At 38.0% G+C, this 22,452-nt stretch overlaps 1 protein-coding gene, 1 long non-coding RNA gene and 2 pseudogenes across 3 annotated transcripts; 1 reads left to right on the plus strand and 3 right to left on the minus strand.

Annotated features, from left to right (window-relative positions):
* Positions 1-4,100: 4,100 nt before the first annotated feature.
* On the minus strand, positions 4,101-6,922 carry LOC147494396 (uncharacterized; annotated as a pseudogene). Its single transcript, XR_015199717.1, has 5 exons — positions 6,629-6,922; positions 6,427-6,476; positions 5,963-6,060; positions 5,602-5,889; positions 4,101-4,667 (listed from the first exon to the last, which is right to left on the minus strand). The product of XR_015199717.1 is annotated as an uncharacterized LOC147494396 (transcript).
* A 748-nt stretch (positions 6,923-7,670) lies between these two features.
* On the minus strand, positions 7,671-8,444 carry LOC147494397 (uncharacterized). Its single transcript, XR_015199718.1, has 2 exons — positions 8,307-8,444; positions 7,671-8,223 (listed from the first exon to the last, which is right to left on the minus strand). It is a non-coding gene; the product is annotated as an uncharacterized LOC147494397 (long non-coding RNA).
* LOC147494398 (asparagine--tRNA ligase, cytoplasmic 1-like) lies at positions 8,218-12,522 on the plus strand. Its single transcript, XM_086568739.1, has 6 exons — positions 8,218-8,882; positions 8,955-9,533; positions 10,173-10,429; positions 10,517-10,646; positions 10,864-10,922; positions 12,051-12,522. The coding sequence occupies exons 1-6, from the start codon at positions 8,442-8,444 to the stop codon at positions 12,232-12,234; spliced, it is 1,650 nt and encodes a 549-aa protein (XP_086424865.1). The 5' UTR covers positions 8,218-8,441; the 3' UTR covers positions 12,235-12,522.
* Positions 12,523-14,166: 1,644 nt separating this feature from the next.
* LOC147494399 (protein DETOXIFICATION 33 pseudogene) lies at positions 14,167-17,801 on the minus strand (annotated as a pseudogene).
* Positions 17,802-22,452: the final 4,651 nt, after the last annotated feature.

Consider the following 22,452-nt stretch of genomic DNA (forward strand, 5'->3'; position numbering starts at 1 on the left):
CAAAAGAGTTCACACCCAAGGAAATCTGATCGAGTCGAGCTTGTCGATACTGATAAAACCAAGATCAAGAAGCCACTTCAAAGCTATTGCCGATCAATTTCCATGGGCTGCCAAAGCAATTAATGAACGGAGAAAAAATTAAAGTGCGGGTCATTTAAATACAACAAATATGGTATCTAGGAAGCTAGCTGAACATGGGAAGTTCTTCCTGAATCTTTGGTGGTTTAAAAGGTATCAGGTAAGTAAACTTTAATATTGTATATTGTATACATTAAATTTCATGTATACCTTTAATTACAGTTTTTATTCTTGATTTAATGCGATTTATTTATATACAATTAATTAGTTATGTACAATTATATTGATTAAATGTTTTCATTATGTACAGTGGGTTGTTATGATAGTGTTAATTAATTTTATATTAACAACGTATAACGTGCTGTGTTGATTCTGAGTTAGCATTAAACCCGGCTGTTCGGTACTATTGTAACGTTTTTATAAGAAAACGTTATTGGCAGGTTCATTTTATGTTATGACGCAGAAACCGTAGATAGTTATAGCGGTTTAAATTTGTGTTTTGGTTACGGTAGAACCGTGGATTGTTGTCAGCAGAGAAGTATGAATAGAACAAAGGGTAGAGAACCCATGTCGCTTTCCTTATCAGAATGACTTAATCCATTCCTATAGATCTTTACATCCCAATATAGTGGAGAACTACGATTGGCTTGATCCCTAAGCGGGTACGTAGGCAGCCACCCGGCTCAGCCGCTTCCATAGGAAAACCCCTACCCCTTTGAAGAACCGGATGTTTTTATATTCTTTTACCGTTATTTAGTTTGGATATGAAAGGTATATAAGTGTACGTGTTATGCATAGAAAGATTAATTTATCTTGAAGGCTAATGCTTTTCTTGGGTTTATGTTAATCGATGCACTAACGATGATTTAATAAGCAAACGGTAAGTTTTTGTAAGCAGCTAAAGGTACGTGTCAACCTTGTCTTTTGTATTCAATTTCTTTTCAAATTGATTATTATATATTGACTTCGTATCTAATGTTGATCGTCGGAGTGTAAACGGACAGGGACGAACAGGACCCTCCATATCGAGATCTATAAGACGAATACATATTAAGGAATCAAGGCGAAACCTTAAAAGGAGCGTCTTGGAATCATATGGGTTGTTCAGTGACCTTAATATCGGTTACAAGTTGTGGCTTCCTATTTCTGTATATTATATTGATTCCTTTTTGGTTGTACATAAATAAGTGTAGCTTGTATTGCATGACTTTAATTTATATATGATGTCATGGAGGGTTGTGCATATATGTGAAAGACCGATCTGGGGTATGAGATTGGTTTCGGGGCGCTGCAGCTACTTGATTTAACTGGCATTTGTCGAGATGGTTAAGTAGCCGGTGCCACGAATCAATATCTTTAGTAGTTGGGTTTACGGTTGAGGTTTTAATATGATATATGGAAGTGTTTTATTTGATTTTCAGGTTATGACAGGTTTTAGGTATATGAAATGTTAAAAATACAGAGGAAACTCTGCCGGTTTTTTTGTAGAAAAAATATATGATGGTTTATCGTTGATTTTATATTAGTATATTGAATGTGGTCTTTTAACGCCTCGTAATATTTATTTAAGATTTTGGGGCGTTACAGGGAGTTTACCAGAAGAGTGAAGGATTTTCATTCCTTTCTCACTCATGTGACCAAGTCTGCAGTGCCAAACATTCGGATTCTCTTTGCCATGTGCCACGACAATCGACTCACAACCATGTGCAGTCATGTAGAGAGTACCATCTTTCTTACCATTTGCAACAACCATTGAACCCTTCGAGACCTTCTAAGTATCACCAGTGAAGACTGTAACAAATCCTTCACTTGCCAATTGCCCCACAGAAATCAAATTCTTCCTCAAATCTGGAACGTGTCTGACGTCCCTCAATAACCATGACGAGCCATTCATCTTGACATGCACGTCACCCTTTTTTCAATGTCACAAGGTTGGTCATCACCGAGAAAGACCGTTCCAAGGTCACCTTTGGTGTAGTTCTCAAGGAACTCTCGATGTGAGGTAGCATGGAAAGATGCGCCAGAATCAAGTACCCAAGACTCCTTCTTGTGCTCCATCGAACATATCAAAGCGTCATCTACCATCTCAACAACATTAGCTTCTTGATTCTTTTTCTTGTTCTTATTAATGTTGTTGTTGTTTCTTGGTGCCGGGCAATTGGGGCTATAGTGGCCAGGCCTACCACAATTATAGCACACAACTTCACTTATGTCTCGAGGTTTGTGTTCAACGCTATGCAATCGGGGGGCTTGAGATTTCGATCTCCCCCTCCACTTCTTCTTACCATGATTCCTGTTTGAATTTCTCCCCCTACTTTCAGTGCTTTCTCTTGACCACCACGTTGACCCGAAGATGAAAGACAATCCTGTCTCCGGATTTCCTCGGTTAGTACCATATTAACAACGTGCTCAAACTTCAACTTGGTCATTTCCGCAGAGCCACTAATAGCCACAACCGTAGCCTTTCAACTTTGAGGCATTTGTCCAAGTATCGGCAAAGCTAACACCTCATCACTAAATGTAATCTCAACCGACTCTAATTGGTCCTTAGTTTGGTTGAATTCATTTAGGTGATCCTTGAAGGATGTCCCCTCCGACGTTCTCATACTAAATATAGCTTGGTGATCAAATAGATTTTGTTCCCGGCCGAGGGTTGTTCATACATCGTAGTAAGTGCCTCCATGAGAGACTTCACCATCTTCTCAGTCTTAATGTTGAAGGCTACCGACTTCGAAAGACTCAATCGGATTGTGGCCAAGGCCTTTCTATCTTGCAAATCCCATTTGTCTTGCGGAATCTCCTTAGGCTTCTCACTTATCAACGTTTCCATCAAATCCTTTTGATAGAGAACGTATTCAATTTGCATCTTCCAATAGCCAAAGTTTGTTCAGTCAAACTTCTCTATTCTCTATCATGTAGCTTTCTTTGTCGATCGTCATGACTTTACTGAATCAAAACCAACGGTGAAGAACCTCTCAGAGGAATTTCCTCAAACACCTAGCCTCCAATGCTAAAGGTGGAGTCTTTTTCTCACACACCCTGTAGCTTTGATACCACTTGTTGGGAGATTTCACTAGAAAGTTACACCTCAATCTAGCTACTTTTTCTATCCCAAATAATTTCAACTTGGAGCTTACACCAAGAAAATCACCCACCCAAGACTTAGGTAGTTATCACAACAAACTCAAACAAGCAAAGCCACTAATTTATCATCACCCATAACAAACAAACAATAAATAAGAAAGTAAATATGCAAAGAGACACAAAGATTTAGGTGGTTCGGTAAATGTTACCTACATCGACACAAGAGCCGAGTTTCCTTTATAGCAAAGATTGGAGAGTTTACAAGAGATATCAAGAATCAAGAACAAGAGGCCTCACTCAAACCCTAGCTCAATAGAGCTCCCACAATACCTAAGAAATGAATCTCTCAAAGTTATCTCAAAACCTTAATCTATTTCCTTTATATAGGTACATATAGAAAAAAGGCGAGAAATATAGGCTTGGGGCCGAAATATCGACAAATCATCGAAATTCTGAAAAGTTTCAGAACTCTAAAGCTTGCTGGTGAGATACCGGAGCTTTATTCGCTCGACGGTTCCACAGCCCAACACTTTTGAGTCAAGGTTTTATATATACTTGGAAAGAAAGTTCAAACTTCGGCTTTAGTTAGTTTGTGGTTACATCTTTGGCGATGATAATTTTTCAGTTGGATCTTGGCACGATGTGAAAGTGCACGTCTGGAGAAGAGGGTGTACCTATGCAGAAATTAATAGAGTGTTATAAGAAGACTACCTTGAAGAATACGTGCATGGCTTTACAGATGAACAACAATACTAATAACTAGTACACAACGTACTGTAACGGTAAAAAAGCTTTTCAATTAAGAATAAAAATAGCATCCTTGAAAGTCAAAAAAAAGAAAAGGGGGGTGGGGGTGAAGAGAGAGATGTATCTATAATTTAATACAACAATTGCTCAAATCTTAAAAATGCAGAGCAAACATCCTTCTAGGTCAAGTATTACAAGATCATATGACAGCGAGGGTACAAGCACGTGTAACATTCTACATAATGGAACTACATGGAACTTATATACACATCTGCAAGCTTTGAGAGAAGATTCATATCAAAAGTTACTCATACTTCATTGACACTTCAGCCCTCCGCTTCTGTCCAATCTCCACCAGTAATGTCAGAAGAGTCATCATTCATGGACGAATAAACCATCCAAGCATGGTCTAACTTATGTTTTGGCCTACCTACAACTGAACCAGGAACCTCTGCATCACGGCATGTGACAAGTCCATCGCTCTTTTCACCGTATCTGACCTGAAGAAGCTGAGCACAAGCAGCCATTGCAGCAGCAAGAGGCATAACCACCGGGAGTTTTGCAGATTGGCCTGCAGCCAAAGGTGCAACCAGGGGTAGCTCTGCATGCGCTACATGAGAAAACATTGCAAGAACCCCAGGAGCAAGACCCGCCTCAGTATTTAAAGAAACAACAGAAAGTTCTTTAGGCAACTGGTGCTTCCTAAGAAATTCCTTCCTTTTCTCATAGGCCAAGTCCTCTAGAGCTTGCATGTCTCCCTTCACCACAGAAAGGAAAAGTTAACATTAATTCACAATCTATTTTTTTTATCAATAAAACTCAATTTATTCATAATAGTTCAAAAGGTTACACATTACAAATGCATACAGATCTTAGGTAACAAGTAGCTACTCGATCCTAGTATCCTACCCACCCATACCCTTAAGTTACAAGAGTATCCCAATTACATAGAAAATCTATATAACCCACTCCCCGGAAGCTTGGGCACACACTAGCCCACTCGAACAACACTTCTTTGACTTCTTCCACCATCTTATGTAGCTCATTCTCCTTGTGCTCAAAGATTCTCATATTTCTCTCCTTCCATAAAGTCCACATAATAGCACTAGGGAGATGATCCACAAGCCACTCGGATTTGCTAGACAAAAGACCTGCAATCAATTTCTTCACTAAAGCTTCTCTAACATTTGATAGCGGGTCCCAAGGTTTATGGAATGAGAATAAGAAATCGCTCCAAACATCACTCGCAAGTGGGCAATTGACAAAAAGGTGATCAATACTTTCATCCACCCTTTTGCAAAGAGAACATTAGTTCACAAACCTAACAAGTAATTTCGTAGAGTACGGAGAATTTCCAAAGTATAGTTTCCCAAAATGGCAAGGGGGAAGAATAATAGGCCAAAGTAGGAAACTGCCATCCAACCACGTGAGAAATATGATGCACGTGTTGGTAAGATGAATAAAAGCGTACATACTATGTCCTTGTAAATCGGGGCATAGAAAGCATAGTTCTTCTTTAGTTATCATCTAAGTTTAAGACTAAGCAATAGATATGACGTACAAAGACACATTCGAAACAGATTGAAGATGATAGAAGACCGACATTGCAGTGAGATACTCAAAATTATTCACTGAACAAAACTCTTGACTTTGTTGAGAGAGAGAGAGAATATAATAGGAAGAGAGATATGCCTTAATCACTTTACAAATCAGGATTTCCATAAGTTTCCTTAGTTGAAAATAATCACCTAGCTGCCCTTCTTGCAAGATATCTGAAGCTTTTGGGCTACCGCCATATGGACTCTGTGCTAACACCAACCCAGCGACCTTGTCTCTTAAATCAGGCCAATACATGGATAATGCTGCTGCTGCATCTACACCCCCTTTGCTATGTCCAAGAAGCAAGACACGTTTACTCGATCCCCAGTAAATTTCCTCAATGTATTCCTTTATCTCCCTGGCATTTTTCTCGATCGAAGCCTGAAAGTTAACACTGGAATATAGAAGACAAACAACAAAGGAAACATGTAATACAAGTAACCAAAACAACTACCTCGCTGTGTATCTTGGCAATATGGCATGCTAAACCCATTTTTGAGAAACGCATTTTTGTATTAACAAAATAAAGTGGCCCATGGTTGCTGATGAGGCCTGCCAAAATGAGAAACCCTGAGATACAATACAAGTATCATACATTAAAAAGCATAAAGACTTCTTTAATCCACTCTAAGAAAGGAAAAAGACAATGACAAAAAATGTACACATCACCCTTAGTTTTCTCATCAAACTACAATAATTGACCATCCGATGGATCACAGCAGTTATGTATCCAGAAAAAAAAATGTGATCCGACCAAATGATATCCAATAATTTGTATTCTTTGGGCACTTGGAGAAAGAAAACTTTTAATAAATCTACAGACCAGATGTTCAATTTTCGAAAAATTCCACGCTTTTGTTGATTTCTTGATGGGATGTCTGCTAGTGCAACATGTATGATGATGGGGAGAATTTTTACCTGGAACTAACAAGTAAACCATTGAATTTGGCAACGTATGTACACCATGTCTGGTAGGCAGAAGCAATTGATATCAGAAGAAGTAAAAAACATTGACATAATTTTAACTTCTATTACTCTTTCTAAATAAGCAAATGTGTATTTGTCTAATATAAATTTCATCATAAGAACTTTTTAGAGTGGTGATTTCATGTAAACATGCCTGATGTTGTCAAGTACTTTCATAAACTTATCAGTTCCATCTTCAATCGGTGGCATTCCAGGAGCTCACTGTAACCATCCTATATCCTCTGCTGACCCACGGACAGTTCTCCTGGCACGAGAAATAAGACTGGAAAGAAACATGTCAGCAAAGCTGAATCCTGTCGATAACAGACTCTAGACCTGTATATATGAGTTTATACTCATGTATGTATAGGCATTCCAGGAGTTTATACTCATGTACATAGCATGTCATTTGCTTATTTATTTCCTGGAAGTCATATTATACTTTTTTCCCAGTCAGCAATACATCGCATAAGACGAGTGAACGCAATCTAGGCTCTCACTTAATTACTTTCAGTAAAAGCTTGCTATGACCACATTTCATTACGCATGTAAAATAAAGTTATCAAAGCAGCATTTCATTATGTACATATCTAACCATGTCATGCAGCTACAGTGATAACATCTCGAGCCTTCTGTATACTACCTGACCATTATTGCAGTGTTCCTGCTTATTGGTCATTGAAACTTCACAATCCAGAGAGAGATAAATGTTTGACTTGTAGCACCAAGTAAATTACTTGTAATGACAAAGCTTAGTTTGTCTACACGTGCTACATAGCAAGTTAATATTGCTTGCAATCTTTACTTGCACAAACATTTTCCATACAGTTCACACTTCACAGTAATGATTGTTATACTTCACACTTCACCTGGAAAAGTTTAAAGTTTGCAAGGAAAACAACAACAGAGCCTACTTATAAGTTTCCGACATATTGGTATAGTTGGTAATTCTTTTTCTCAAGATCCTCAAAATGACATTAATGATCAGTAGAAGTTGTGGAAAGAAAAGGAATTTTATCAGTTAAAGCATTCCTTACATATTGGTATTTAAAAAATGGTATTTTTGGTTCGGTATCTTTCAAATCCTAAGAAAAATTGAAAAATTAATCATGGAAAACACATAAATTTCGTACATACTATAGGCATCGATTACTTGTTTGTAAGAGTATTTTAGTTTTTAATTATCTTTTCTAAGCTTTGGAAAGCCATCTAAGGTTTTAATTTCGATAAACAATAACCCTAATGCAATGCAATCTTTACTTACTCAACTAAGAGCTAGCTTAGCCCTTTACGTATAATAATGATTTAGGCCCAATTATTGAAAATGATGACATTTTTACCATACATTAGTAATGTTGTGCATGATAAACTGTATATATGTATTTTTGTAAATGAAACTTACAAACACATATAAAACTATAATTTATTTATTTCAAGCATATCATATTAAAAATGAAAAACTATATGATATATTTGATAACTATGACGATATACGATATGATACAATTTTTGATATTTTACGGTGTCAGTGTCAGATACGGTATCTGAATCAATGTAACTTAGATATATAACATAACATTAGGATGTATTCATGTAGATAAGAGGCAAAACAGTATTGTTTTGATGCAATTTTGCAGAAGGAATTACGGAAAAGAAAACAACATCATACTATTAAATCTGTATTACCACCACGCGCTTGCTTCTATCTCCACTTTTAGAGACCCTTGAGTCCATAGTCGAAACAAATTCCTAAGAGCAAAAATAAAAAATTAATTTACAGAAGTAACAAACTATGAATACTAGAATTGAAATTGAGGTTGCATATATCTTACCTGCAATTGAATAAAATTATTAACGGGTTGCGAAATGCCACAGGATTTCGTAATATATCGGCAGTTATAAAAGTAGGAAACTTTTTGTATCGTCTAGGGTTGCCTAAAAATCTGAAAAACAAACAAACGAGGCTAATGGAGGCAGAGATGTCAATCGAAAACTCGAAATTCTCAAGCCGTGTCCTAATCCGTTCGATAGTAAACAGATCCGACGGTGGAGAATCACTAGCCGGTGAAAAAATGAAAATAGGAGGATGGGTTAAAACAGGGAGAGAACAAGGGAAAGGAAGTTTTGCGTTTCTTGAAGTGAATGACGGGTCCTGTCCGACTAGTCTTCAAGTTATTGTTAATTCTTCTGTCACCTGTCTATCCACTCTCGTGCAGACTGGCACTTGCGTTTATGTTGAGGGTGTTTTGACCAAAACTCCTCAAGGTACTAAACAGAAAGTTGAATTAAAAGTCGACAAGCTTCTTCATGTTGGTCCCGTCGATTCGGCTACTTACCCGATTCCCAAAACCAAACTCACTCTTGAACGGCTTAGAGATTTTGTTCATATGAGGCCAAGGACTAACACGGTAAATTTATTTATTTATTTATTTATTTTATTATATATATTATATTATTTATCTTGTGTTTTTGGGCTTCAGATTTCTGCAGTTGCTCGAATCAGGAATGCACTGGCTTATGCAACTCACACATTTTTTCAGATGCACAACTTATATGTGCACACTCCGATTATTACTACTAGTGATTGTGAGGGTGCCGGAGAGATGTTTCAAGTTACAGCATTATTTAGTGATGCAGATAAGGTGGACAAGGAGCTGAAACAGAAACCGCCTCCATCTGAAGCTGATATAGAAGCTGCAAAAAAACTTGTCTCGGAGAAAGGAGAGGCAGTCAAATCTGCTAAAGCCAAAAAGGAAGATATAACTGATTTGGTGACTGAGTTAAAGAAGGCCAAGGATGATCTGACACGTCTAGAAGAAAGATTCAAACTCAAACCTGGCCTCCCAGAGAAGGATGGGAAGATTGATTATACTCGTGATTTTTTCGCTCGGCAAGCATTTTTGACAGTGTCGGGCCAGCTCCAGGTTGAGACATTTGCTTGTGCTCTTAGCAATGTTTATACATTTGGACCAACTTTTCGAGCTGAACATTCTCACACATCAAGGCATCTCGCCGAATTTTGGATGGTAGAGCCTGAGATAGCATTTGCAGATTTAGAGGTATGAGATGTTATTTTGCGTCATTTCAATTGTACCAGCATAAAACTGACTCAAAGATTACACTCCAGCTTTATAAAATGTTCATGATATACAACAACACGTGCATACACACATTAGAACACACACTGGTTGAACCTCCAAAAAAATGTTTGCATCAAACATAGTCAGACATTCATGTAGTCCACTGTTCACAGAATCAGAATAAAAATTATCTCATGATCTCCCTAGATTAACCTTATATTTTTTTGTTAACGCCATCAAACCCATAGTTTCAGTTTTGAGTAAAACAGATTGACCCTCCCTAGTCGGGTCATTATCGTAATTACATCTTTCAGTTTTCCATATAATAGACAGCCCAATTTTTTTAATTTTACAGCCCGATTCCAAGAAGCTTGAGGTGTTCAAATGTATGATGTTTTATGGGGAAATTCTTTTTAGTGACTTGACGATCTTCACCAAGTAGACCCATAATTCATCTCTTGTGATCATGCTCCTGTGTTAGTGTAAAAAATTCTTGATCTGTTTGACAACTTAATATAGGAATGTTGCATTATAGTTTCCTATTGATGGTTCTAATGTTTATGTTTGGAAGAATTTTGGTATTTCAGTGGGCAATTATTGAAGTTTCCGTGCTTGTAGGATGATATGAACTGTGCGGAGGAATATGTTAAATTTCTCTGTAAATGGTTACTAGAACATTGTCGGGATGATATGGAGTTCATGGTGAAGAATTTTGACAAAACAGCAATAGACCGTCTGGAAATGGTTTCTTCAACTCCCTTTGAGCGTATTACTTACACAAGAGCAATTGAGCTGCTGAAGGATGTCGATGCCAAGGTCAAGACCTTTGAGAAAAAGGTGGAATGGGGAATAGATCTAGCATCTGAACATGAACGGTAGATGAAGATATTGTGAAATGATTATTAGTTTTGTGTTAATCTGTTGATTTATTTTCTAAGCTGATTGTGTTCCTGATGGTGCAGATACCTCACAGAGGTCATGTTCAAAAAACCTGTTATCGTGTACAACTATCCCAAAGATTTTAAAGCATTTTACATGAGGCTTAATGATGACTTGAGAACAGTGGCTGCTATGGATGTACTAGTACCCAAGGTATGTTAGTTTATGTCTTTCTTTGGGAAATGTTGTACTTTTCAGTAGACCAAAAGTGCTCCTTTTTTATATATTTAAAAAATAATAATCTTATGCTAGTCTGCTGATTGACCAAAACATTATATGGATGCTATGATTGAGTTGAACATCTAGAGCTGTTCTATAATTGAGATTGTTTATTCCATTAGTATTTAAGTGATTTGCTTTTACATTTCAGGTTGGGGAATTGATAGGAGGAAGCCAAAGGGAAGAACGTTATGAGGTCATTGAGAAAAGGTATTGACATCTTGGTTTTGTTTCCTTTTCGTATATCTTGAGGGAAATGTGCACTATATTCCTATTCTTTATAATTAGCATCATTTGTGGTGATTATTCATGGGTAGGGGTAAAGCATGAACCATTTTACAAAATGCCATTGATTGATTCTGTAGCTTGTGACCTATTAATGGGCTAAGACTTATTGATTTTGTATTAATCAAAATAAATAAAGACTCCAAGGAAATCAGTAGATTGCCACTTTATTTTAATTTTTCTTGAAGGGTAAACGAGGTATTTCATTAATATCTAAAAAGAAAACCCATTACAATAAGAGTAATGTCATCTTAGCAAGATACTAACTTTAGGCTTCGCCTTCCCCTCGCAACTCAAAACAACAAAAAAAAATTACAACCCAATTCTTGAAGATCCTAAACTAAAAATAAGGAATCTGTCAATTTGAATTAAGTAGAGTTGCAAATGTTGACATACAAAAAAGAATGATTCTTACAGAAAACTAACGGACCCAGTAAAAAAAGAAGATGTTTCTGTCAAAGAAAATGGTATAACATGGTCGAAGTCCTCATTTGAAGGGATTCTGAGCTCTGGCTAATATAAGCGAGGGTTGGGGAATGAGATTCTGAGTATTGTGTTCCTCGTAGAAATGTCGTCTGGGCAATTTTGAGGAAATCGGGAAGGTGGGACCTAAAAGAAAGAATTTGATAGTGGAGATCTTATAGAGGGTAGTAAAACCACTGGGGATTGGAATTAAAACCCAGTAAAATGCACTTTATGAAATGCCTCCTCGAATGCCTGTTTCTGAGTATATGCTTCATGCCTTCATGTATTAAAATTTCCTTGAGCGATCCTGAGTCACCTAGCTTTATGTTTAACAATAGCGTATTCAAGCAATGAAATAGAAAAATCATATATATGTACCGGAAGATGAGATTATGATGGTACTTATGTGTTAAAAACGCACTGCATGCTGTAGGAACAGTTTTAGCGTCTGACACCAATTCATTGATATTATTGAAAGCCCTACCCATATTAGTAGTAATTTATTTATTTAGGATGAATCTCTGAATTTATTATTTTTTTAAACAACAAAAGAGGCACTAAGAACTGATTTTATCTTCATTTTTGCAGGATCCTTGATTCTGGTCTACCCCTTGAGCCATACGAGTGGTACCTCGACCTTCGGCGTTATGGAACTGTTAAACACTCTGGCTTCGGTTTGGGCTTTGAACGTATGGTACTTTTTGCTACTGGCCTTGATAATATTAGAGACGTGATTCCCTTTCCCAGGTATCCAGGGAGGGCAGATCTTTGATTTGAGATTTCCCCTATAGGATACTTACTGCCATTTCTTTAGAATTGGCTTCCATTTACCCTCTTTTGAACTTATTTATTTGGTTAGTCGATTGTAGTTTGGTTCAAACACCAATTGAGTTTGTACAAAACTTCAATTACTTCGTAGTTTGGTGTGCTTTTAGCAACTGTTTGTTTAGTACAAATATATAGAATTGCTCAATTGCCACTGTTTTAGAGAAGAAAATGTAATAGGGGCGAGCGCATTTCTACTCTCTACCTAGCAAGTAAATGAAGATAAGTTTTTTCATTGGTTTGCTGAAGTATCTAAAGTAAATTATCTACCTGGTGAGTATGTTACTGAAAGCATTTGTGGATAATCTAGCGGCTGTTTGTAATCCTCAAATTCCTTCTCTTGTTTTGACACCTTTGAGTAAGTTTGAAGAATGATTTAGGATCTGTTAGCTCAAGTGTATTAAAATATAATTTTCATAGTTAGTATTCGAACGGTTTCATCTTTTACATTCCCCTGCCATTTTGCTCCCCAAACAGAATATGGGGAACTCACGGTCTTCGACTACAATCGAACTTGCATTTGACTAGGGTACTTGAAGGACTTTATAGCTGATTTAGAACAGTAGTGATCTTGGCATCTAATTCGCCAGTAATCATCAATAATATATATTGGCAAAGCTAATTATGTTCAAGGTGTTGAGAACTTGAGATATGAATTTTTCCTTTGGTTGGTAAACTGTCCATAATCATGATTACTGCTGAAGTAATTGTTGTGACCGGCGAAGTTTCACAAATCATTGTCTTTATTATATCGTTCTCTAACAATTGATAAAGAATAGAGAAAAATTATAAACATGGGAATGACTATAAGCACTCTAGGTGAATTTACAGAGGTGAACAGAAAGGTAGGCTTCGTCAACTCCCAAATGTGCATTATGGCAAGTTTTTTGCAGGTTCAGGCTTTTAGATGGACCACCCCATGTCTTCACACGCAACTCAGCTTGTAAAGCCTACACCAGGTCAATTTGCAACTCTATTATATTATCATCCGTTCATTACCTCGTAAGCAATGACATTAATCCATTCTGAAATGTCTAGATAAGAATGAGTGTAACTCACCTCTTTCTGCCAGTTTGTTCGGATTGTGATGAACAATAACATTACTGTTTGCAACAGACAACCCCCTAATATCCCTGACCAAATTCCCTGTGGGAAAACTGTGCAGAAATTAGAAATGCGGCAGCAACCTCGTGAAATCTTATGTGGTTGTTTCGGAGAATGTTGCATCCTTGTATATGGATGTCAGGCTGGAATTTTTACCTGAACACCAAACTCGAACTTGTAACCGAGTAAAATACTGATAGGTAGCCCAAAAAGATAGTAGACCCTATGTTCACAAAAGCAACCCATGATTGCCAACCGGCACCGACTGCTACACCTACAGATCAGTAATTAATCTTGAGGTTTAACATGATGTATCTCGTTATACCATGAAGAATCAGTGCTAGTGATACCCACCGTTAAGGACGGGTTGGATGCTGTTATTCAGAATAGTGGCCGGCAGTAAATAGCCGAGCTGGTATGTCTCATTTATGACTAGAGGCGAATCTGTGAACTTTTTGGAGAAATCGATTCTTGAGGCTAAAAGTATGGCCTTGAAAAGAATTCCAACTAGAAGAGATGCGGAAGCAGTCACTAATATTGAGAACTTAGCATCTTTTGGGCGTTTTGCTCCAAGCTCATTGGGGACTCGAACGCCGAATGTAAAAAGGACAATAGCCATGAGTTAGTACACAAAACTCATCTTCGTCCAGGGACAAATGGGTTTCTGGTAGTCATATATGTTAAGTTAATAATGGACTTCCATAAGTAAAAGATAAAAAGTAACCTTGCTGCTGCACTGAAACCCGTCGCAATATTTAACGCCCACACTTGCGAGTTAAGACTGCCATATAGCAAAAGGACATATGATTAGAGCGAGAGTAACTAAGAAGGCAGATTGGTCATTCCTTGATGGAGGAACATGGTGAAGAACTAACCAGGTAGATATAGCATCTACAGCAATTTCAGGATGTTTTAAGTGGCCCACCATAAGGATTAGTGCAGTGGCATACCAGATGTCCAAGCTGTCATTTGTGCATCAGTTTGTGTAAGCGATATGAATCAAGAAAAACTTAAAACGGGTATCATGCTTGATACCGATCGAACAAGATTGTGTAGTAGTGGTAGTACTAACCATAGCATTACGGCGGAGGAAAGAGAGAGTTTTACGAATCCAACCAAAGAATTGAATGCTAACATGGAAAATCCAGTCCATGAATCAGGGAAGCACCCAAAAACCACATAGAGCATCTGAGCCACCACCACAAATGCCCACGAGATGTTCCCTGCTATGGCATCCCCAACTAGACCATGGCCAAACTTTATCACCAGAACCCAGTTCAATAATATATGAAACAACAAGGCCACTAAGCAGATTACAGTTATCGCCCAGACTTTGCTATGAGATTGTAAGAACTTATGCATGGGAAAGTTAAGAGCATAAGCGAACAATTGTGGAATCACCCATATTGAATACCTTCCGGCTAGCTCTGATACATTGGCGCTCTGATGGAATAGCTTTAGTATTGGGGTCGTTAATATGTAGGTGGGAGTCAGAACTAGTGCCGTGACTCCAGTTATGATCCATGACCGTTGCATGTGGATTCCTAGCATATTTATTTGTCTAGCACCAACTGCTTGCCCACAGTGTCTCTAAGGCACTTCCCATACCTACCTAATTACACAGGAAAGACATGTTATATTACACTAAAAACATCAATGTTCTCAAGCCTTGGATTTCCCTTTCCTTTTTCTTTTTCATAATCTAATAAATGTTCACTACTTTGTTCCTCTTATTAATCCAGAGAGCATGTTTTTCCGAATCTAGGAAACAACAAGGTAAGCATGCTACAATCTGAATTAAAATTACAAGAAGTACCAAGTACATGATTGACTTGGTATATAATATGTCACACTCAGGGACGGAACTAGGATTCAATGTCTGGGGGACGGAACCAGGATTCAATGTCTGGGGGTGCAAGAGTATATGCAACTTTAGTAATTGAACTAGGGAGGGGTGCGGTAGTGGAGCTTCGGTAAAACATTTGGGAGATGCGAATCCTTATAGTCTTGCCATTTTTCTAACACATTATGTGACTTTTACAAATCTTTGGGGTGACGGCCCCCACGCACCCCCCTAGATCACACTGATCCAGCCTGCAAGGATGCAAGAATGCTATATGTTATTCACTAAACAAAGATGTTCTTTCTAATTATAGTTTTGTTTTTATAATGAATTTACTGAAGAGAGGAAAGGAGAAAATGAATTACAGTAAAAACTCAAAAATAAACTATTTTTTTTTGTATTTGGGTGCAACTAGGTTGAAGCGAACAGTCGTTCTCTTAGTTTTCAATTGTCATGCTCTGTCTACTATATATTCTCCTATAAAACAAATTCGAAGAAACTAATCTTTCGACGCAGTTTTAATACTCTATATTGAAGGACAATACAAAAGACAGAGACAAGATATTGATCTTAATAACGTACTGACAGTCTATTGCTTATGCAATGAAAGCGGCACGGCCTTTCTTTATTACACTTAATAAGAATGCTGAATGCTGATAATTTATACCACAGATCACCACACTCACGGCTAATTAACGTAGAATTATAAGTAGTTTCCTGGATAATAAAAAAAATGCTATAAATTAATTTGATGATGAGGCATACTTGATGGCTTGATGCATCTCTCACTTAAGGAGAATTAGGTTTTATAGTGTACATGTTCGTTGTACACCTATTTGCATCATTTTTACAAGTCGCTCAACGTACTTCTTTGGATCACACGCCAAAAGATTATCCGATTAGATGACTGCCACAGATGTAGCTGTTTTTTCATCTTGGGATTTTTGGAGAGGTACGGTAAATAGAGTAGTGTTGGAACTTGGAAGAAAGAAAATAGAAAGGGACGTTGAACAGAAAAACGTGTAGTGTAAGAAGAATGAAAAGTAATATTAGTACATATGGGACTTCCATTTAAACCACATCAATACAACTGGAGGAAAAGAAAGAGATTAAATCCTGGAAGAGCACCTATATATGATATAAAAGATATATATAGCATCTTGCACTACAAAAATGAACAGGTAATAACTAAGAAAAGTGATGCATCCACAGGGTGGTCATTTCTTACCATGACACCATAAGAAAACCACATCTTTTTTGTTTCACAACAATATTTCGCAATGAATTTATTGCTAGAAGTATCAATGTGCTGCTCTTTTTCGGTTCCCGCCATAGAGTTTCTCTTCTAATTCCCTTGTGTGCATGTTATTCAAGAATTTGCTTTTATAATAGAGTGTGAGTTAAGCGAATTTAAACTGAACTATCCATCATATTGTGAATATAACACTGCGGAAACAACGTTATCCACTACAATAGATCAATCCTACACAAGGATCAATCCTTCTTACTAGACAAGACTTCAACACCCTCCAAAGTAATCCCAACACTTCTCAATATCAAATAACAAGTATCTGAAATAAAACAATTAATATATAAGAAGAACAAACCACAAGACGAGATATATCGTGGTTCGACAATTTGCCTACGTCCACACTGCGAGTTCCAAACTTTACTAGATGTACAGAGTAACATATTACAAGTCTCTTAATTCACTCACAAAGAATGAACACTCAACTCACAAAGAATTGCTTACTTATAATCTCTCTCTTTCTTTGTTTTGGAAAAGTTAGGTTTCTATAGAAAAAACCTATATTTATACTATTTCAGAAAACTTCAGAAAAAAGGCAAATTCGTGTTGAAATAAGGTGGAGCTCCCTCGACCAGGCAAAGTTGAGCGCGGAACCTATATTTATACTATTTTAGAAAACTTCCGAAAAAGGGCAAATTCGTGCTGAAATAAGGTGGAGCGCTGGGGTTAAATACCTCGACCGAGCAAAGTTGGAGCTGGTCACGCCAAAGAGCACAGAAGTCACTTTGAAGGCATGAGCGCGGGTCGCGCCTTGCCCAGGTGTAAATGGAGCGCGGGTCACGCCCTTCATACCAGAATGAGAAAACAACTTTTTTCTCTACAATTCTCTACCTCGGTGAGGTTTTAACACATAAAACCGAGCCGAACACATCCAACAAGAACACATCCATCTAGAAACTCGCAGTCCATCCGCCCCTAAGGGCCATGCCCACAAAGGGCTCTATTAAGCATGTAGGATTTGGAGCAAGTCCAAACAGTGTTGGAACTTAACTCCGGTGACAACCTTAGTTAGGATATCAGCAGGATTGTCATGGGTGTCCACTTTCTTAAGTGCTACATCACCATCCTCAACGACATCCCGTATAAAGTGATAACGGACATTAATATGCTTGGTCTGAGCATGATGAACCTGGTTTTTTGCCAAATGAATAGCACTCTGACTATCACAATGCAAAGCAACACTGTTCTGCTCAATACCCATATCATCCAGAAGACCTCAAAGCCATAATACCTCTTTCACTGCTTCTGCCACTGTCATATACTTTGCCTCAGTAGTAGATAGAGCAACTGTAGCCTGTAGCATAGACCTCCAACTAACCGGTGCACCATACATCATAAACACATAACTAGTAGTCGATCGTCGTCTATCTAGATCACCTTCATAATCTGAATCCACATATCCACTGACATAATAAGTGCCTCTAGCATAAACTAATCCCACATTCAAGGTACCCTTCAAGTACCTTAATTATTTCACTGCCTCCCAATGCTGCTTTCCAGGATTAGCCATATACCTACTTATAATACTAACTGTCTGTAAAATGTCTAGGCATGTGCACATCATAACATACATCAAACTACCTACTGCATTAACATAAGGAACATGTGCCATATGCATTTGTTCCTCCACCGAACTAGGAGAGAACTTAGCTGAAAGCCTAAAATGCCCAGCCAAAGGCGTAGAAACCGACTTTGCATTCTCCATACCAAAACACGAAAGTACTTTCTAAAGGTATTTCTTCTGAGATACAACTATCCGTCGATTCTGCCTATCTCTGTCAATCTGCATGCCTAGTATTTTCTTGGCTCCACCTAAGTCTTTCATCTCAAACTCATAGCTAAGTTAAGATTTCAACTTGTCTATCTCCACCATGCTTTTGGAAGCAATAAGCATGTCATCCACATAAAGTAGGAGATAGATGAAGTCATTACTACGAAGCCTACGAAAGTAAACACAACAATCATGCTTACTTCGGGTGTACTCATGTTGCATCATGAATGTGTCAAAGCGCTTGTACCATTGCCTGGGCGATTGCTTTAACCCGTACAGTGACCGATTCAATTTGCATACATGATCTTCTTTCTCAGCAACGACAAACCCTTCAGGTTGTCTTATATAGATCTCTTCCTTCAAGTCCCCATGCAAGAAAGCAGTTTTCACATCAAGTTGCTCTAACTCCAAGTCAAAGTGAGCAACTAAACTCAATAACACACGAATGGACGTATGTTTGACCACCGGGGAAAATATCTCATTGTAGTCGACTCCTTCCTTCTGTGAAAAACCCTTTGCTACCACTCTTGCTTTGTACCCAGTACTGTTAGACTCAGGAATGATTTCTTTCTTTCTAAACACCCATTTACTGCCGATAGTCCTTTTGCCCTTTGGCAATAAAACTAGGTCCCATGTGTGATTTTATCATGAGATTCCATCTCTGCTTGCATAGTGATAAGAGCCCAAAACTGTAGTTTTAACCTTATAACAGTCATACTTTTAGACCAATTATGTGAGTAATAATTAAGAGTTAACACTGATTACGTGTTTTTATGCATTTCAGGCTTCAAAGTCCATTATGTGCAAAAATGTGCCACTTTAGCGAGATAAAGGAGCAAAGGTCGGTTACTAAGGAGTTCTGTGACTAAAGGCCAAGATTCAAGAAGACAAAGCCTTTCTAAAGCCCGATCAAAAGCTGAAAAGTCGACGCTTGCGCGTAAACAAAGACACAAGTCGTGAGAACTTCCGGGCGTATCTTTGGACTCAGACCTTGGAATGGGGCCTACCTTATGTCAAAACGACCGGCTCGGAAAGAGCTTTCCAATGGTCCAAGCCTTGACCCAATCAAAAGAGCAGAAATGAACGAAAAGTCTGTTGAAGCCAACTGCAGCTGAAGAGGCCTTTTTGGACTGAAAGAATTGGGTTTTGGGCCTGATTCTCTGGCCCAAAACATGGCTCCAAGCCCATGCACGATTTTTGGATCTGAAAGTATAAAAACAAAAAATTAGCTCTTTATTAATGGTAGATAGTTAATGGTAGCTAGTTAGACCTAAAAATATAGATAATTATAGATCTAGTTTCCATGTAATAAAATTAAGTTTAGTTTTAAATTCAATTCTTGTTTTAGATTAAACTCTTAGAATCATTATTCTTAATTAGTTTGATAAATAAAATAGCTATTTGTTAATTTCGATTCTTGTCATTTACAATTGTTTAGATCTAATTTCCCTTATTACGTAGATAGCTAGACTTAGATTAGTTAGATTATTAATTTAGTATTTGAATCATTATTTTATTATTCATTAGATTAATAAAATAGTGTTCTCCATAAGTTAGTTTCATTTCCATTAATTGTTTAGTTTCAATTAGTAGATTCAAGTAATTGCCATTATTAGTTTAATTCAATTATTGCATTAGTAGTTTTGAATTGGGTTTAAACAAGCAAAGTTTCAACCTTTATATCATGTCTTGTTTGAATTTAATCGGAAATGATTGCGTAAGGATTCTCGGCTAAACCTCCATTAGAGGGGGTTGAGAAGCCTTGATGAAAGCTTGATTCCGATTATCGTAGAGTCGTCGTAATTTCCTTTCCACTCTAGAAACGATTAGTTCACCATGAGAATGGGTGTAATCGTTCACATGCTAGTTATGAATTGGTAGAAATGCCATGTGTAATTAGGGATTAGGAGTAACCCAGTTGTTCTGCAAGCGTTCAATTCGGATTACTTAACGATTAAATCGTTAGTAGGATTAAGTCGAGTTAAGGTGGAATCAATCCCCCTCTAACTCCTTATCATAGAATCAATGTAGCATTCCCATAGTTGTTCTAATAGTCGACTAGTTGCATCTTGTAGGTAGTTGCATCGTAGTCTAGTTGCCACTTCGTAAATCTCTCATTAGACTTTTTAGTTAAGAGTACTTATACGTCGAGAACACAGCATGCGGAAGGACTAGGAGTGGAACGAACTTCCTACTCCACTATATCTCATAGGATTAAGAGTAGAATTCTTTGATAAACTAGGCACATAACATAGTTTTAGTTTACTTACGTTTTGAGTTTCATCGTTCATTTCGTAGGTAAACTATTCAATTTTATGTTTATCACATAGCTACCAACCAATCTCTGTAATGAGCATCTCTAACAGCTTCCTTGAAGCTATCTGGCTCATCATCTTCGATATTCAGTGCATATGCCACTAAATCCACCTGACCATAGTGTTTCACCGGCTTCTTGTGCCCATACTTGTGCACTTCTTTAACTTGTCTCTTTGGCCTAGGGTCAGCCACTACAAGTTGCGGATGCTCTTGCTTTTCTTCCTGTTGCTGTGTGGTTCCATGATTTGGTACCTCATCATGATCTAACCACCATCTGGCCGCATCGGACAACTCAAGCTCGGTGGCTTGAACTTCTATGGACTCACCATTACGCCCGGCTACTTCCTGGCTTCTTCTTGAAGATAACACGGAAGTCTCATCAAAGGTAACATATCGTTGACCGGGAACTTGTGGTCTTCTAGACACCACAATCAGTATCCCTTTACCCCATTTTATGAAGCCTAAGAATATAGCCTTCTTAGCTCTAGGATCTAGCTTGCTTTCCCTCACATGGTAGTAAGTTTGTCGATCCAAACACTTTCATGAAATACTATAATCAGTTGGGTTACGACCACACCTCATAAGGTGTCCTGCAATCTATAGTCGGTAATGCGGTGACCTATTAATGCAGTAACACGCCATGAACACCGTGATTCATCCCCAATACTCTTTGCCTAGACTAGCATTAGATAACAAACATCTCGCTCTTTCAAGCAAGGTTCTATTCATCCTCTCTGCCATTCCATTCTGCTGTGGCGTGCCCCTCGACTGCTCATTAATGCGGCAATTCCTCATTCAAGCACAAAACTCTTGGAAAGGTCCATAGGTATACTCAGTACTATTGTCAGACCGTAATGCATGTCTTTACCTTCCTATCTGTGCGATTCTCAACCCTTGCCTTCCACTTCTTAAATGTCTCAAACACTTCATCTTTCTATTTCATCATATACAACCACACATAGCGAGTATGATCATCAATGAATGAGACATAATAGCGGTTACCTCCCTTTGAAGCCACCTTGGAGGGTCCCCAAACATCCGTATGCACATAGTCAAGGATGTCTGTTGTCTTGTGCTTGCTTGACTTGAACTTGACTCTGCACTGCTTCCCATAGACGCAATGCTCACAAAACCCCATATTTGGCTTCTTCAAATTCTTCAAGAACCCTCGCTTGCACAACTCAGACAAACCCTTTTCGCTCATATACCCTAAACGCATATGCCATATCTTAGTGCACTAAGAATCATTACTACTTGTGCCCACTGCTACATCGCCTATCACCGTGCTACCTATCAGAGTATACAAGGTTCGATGTTTTTGACATTTCATAACAACTAAAGAGCCATTAACAACATTTAGGACTCCACCTTCGCCCACAAACTTGTGGCCTTTGGAATCCAAGGTACCAAGAGAAATAAGACTTTTCTTTAGCTCAGGAACATGTCTCACATCGGTTAAAGTCCTCACTACACCATCTTACATCTTGACTCGTATAGTTCCAATTCCTACAGTCTTACAAGCAATGTCATTACCCATCAAGACGGAACCACCATCAATGCTCTCATAAGAAGTAAACCACTTTCTATTCGGGCACATATGATAGGAACATCCGGAATCAAGAATCCACCTTTCGGTCATATAGTCTTGTGTGGACACAGAGATTGAACTAATCCCCTTCAGAGCCTGAAACATAACTTGCCTCAATTTTTGCCTTACCTTTCTTTTGACCATCTTTCTTGTTCTCTTTCTTCGGGTGAGGACAATTACTTGCATAATATCCCTTTTCATTGCAATTGTAGCACTGTACATGTTTTAAAGGCT

This window comes from Coptis chinensis, chromosome 6, assembly GCF_015680905.1.
Source record: "Coptis chinensis isolate HL-2020 chromosome 6, ASM1568090v1, whole genome shotgun sequence".
Taxonomy (NCBI): domain Eukaryota; kingdom Viridiplantae; phylum Streptophyta; class Magnoliopsida; order Ranunculales; family Ranunculaceae; genus Coptis; species Coptis chinensis.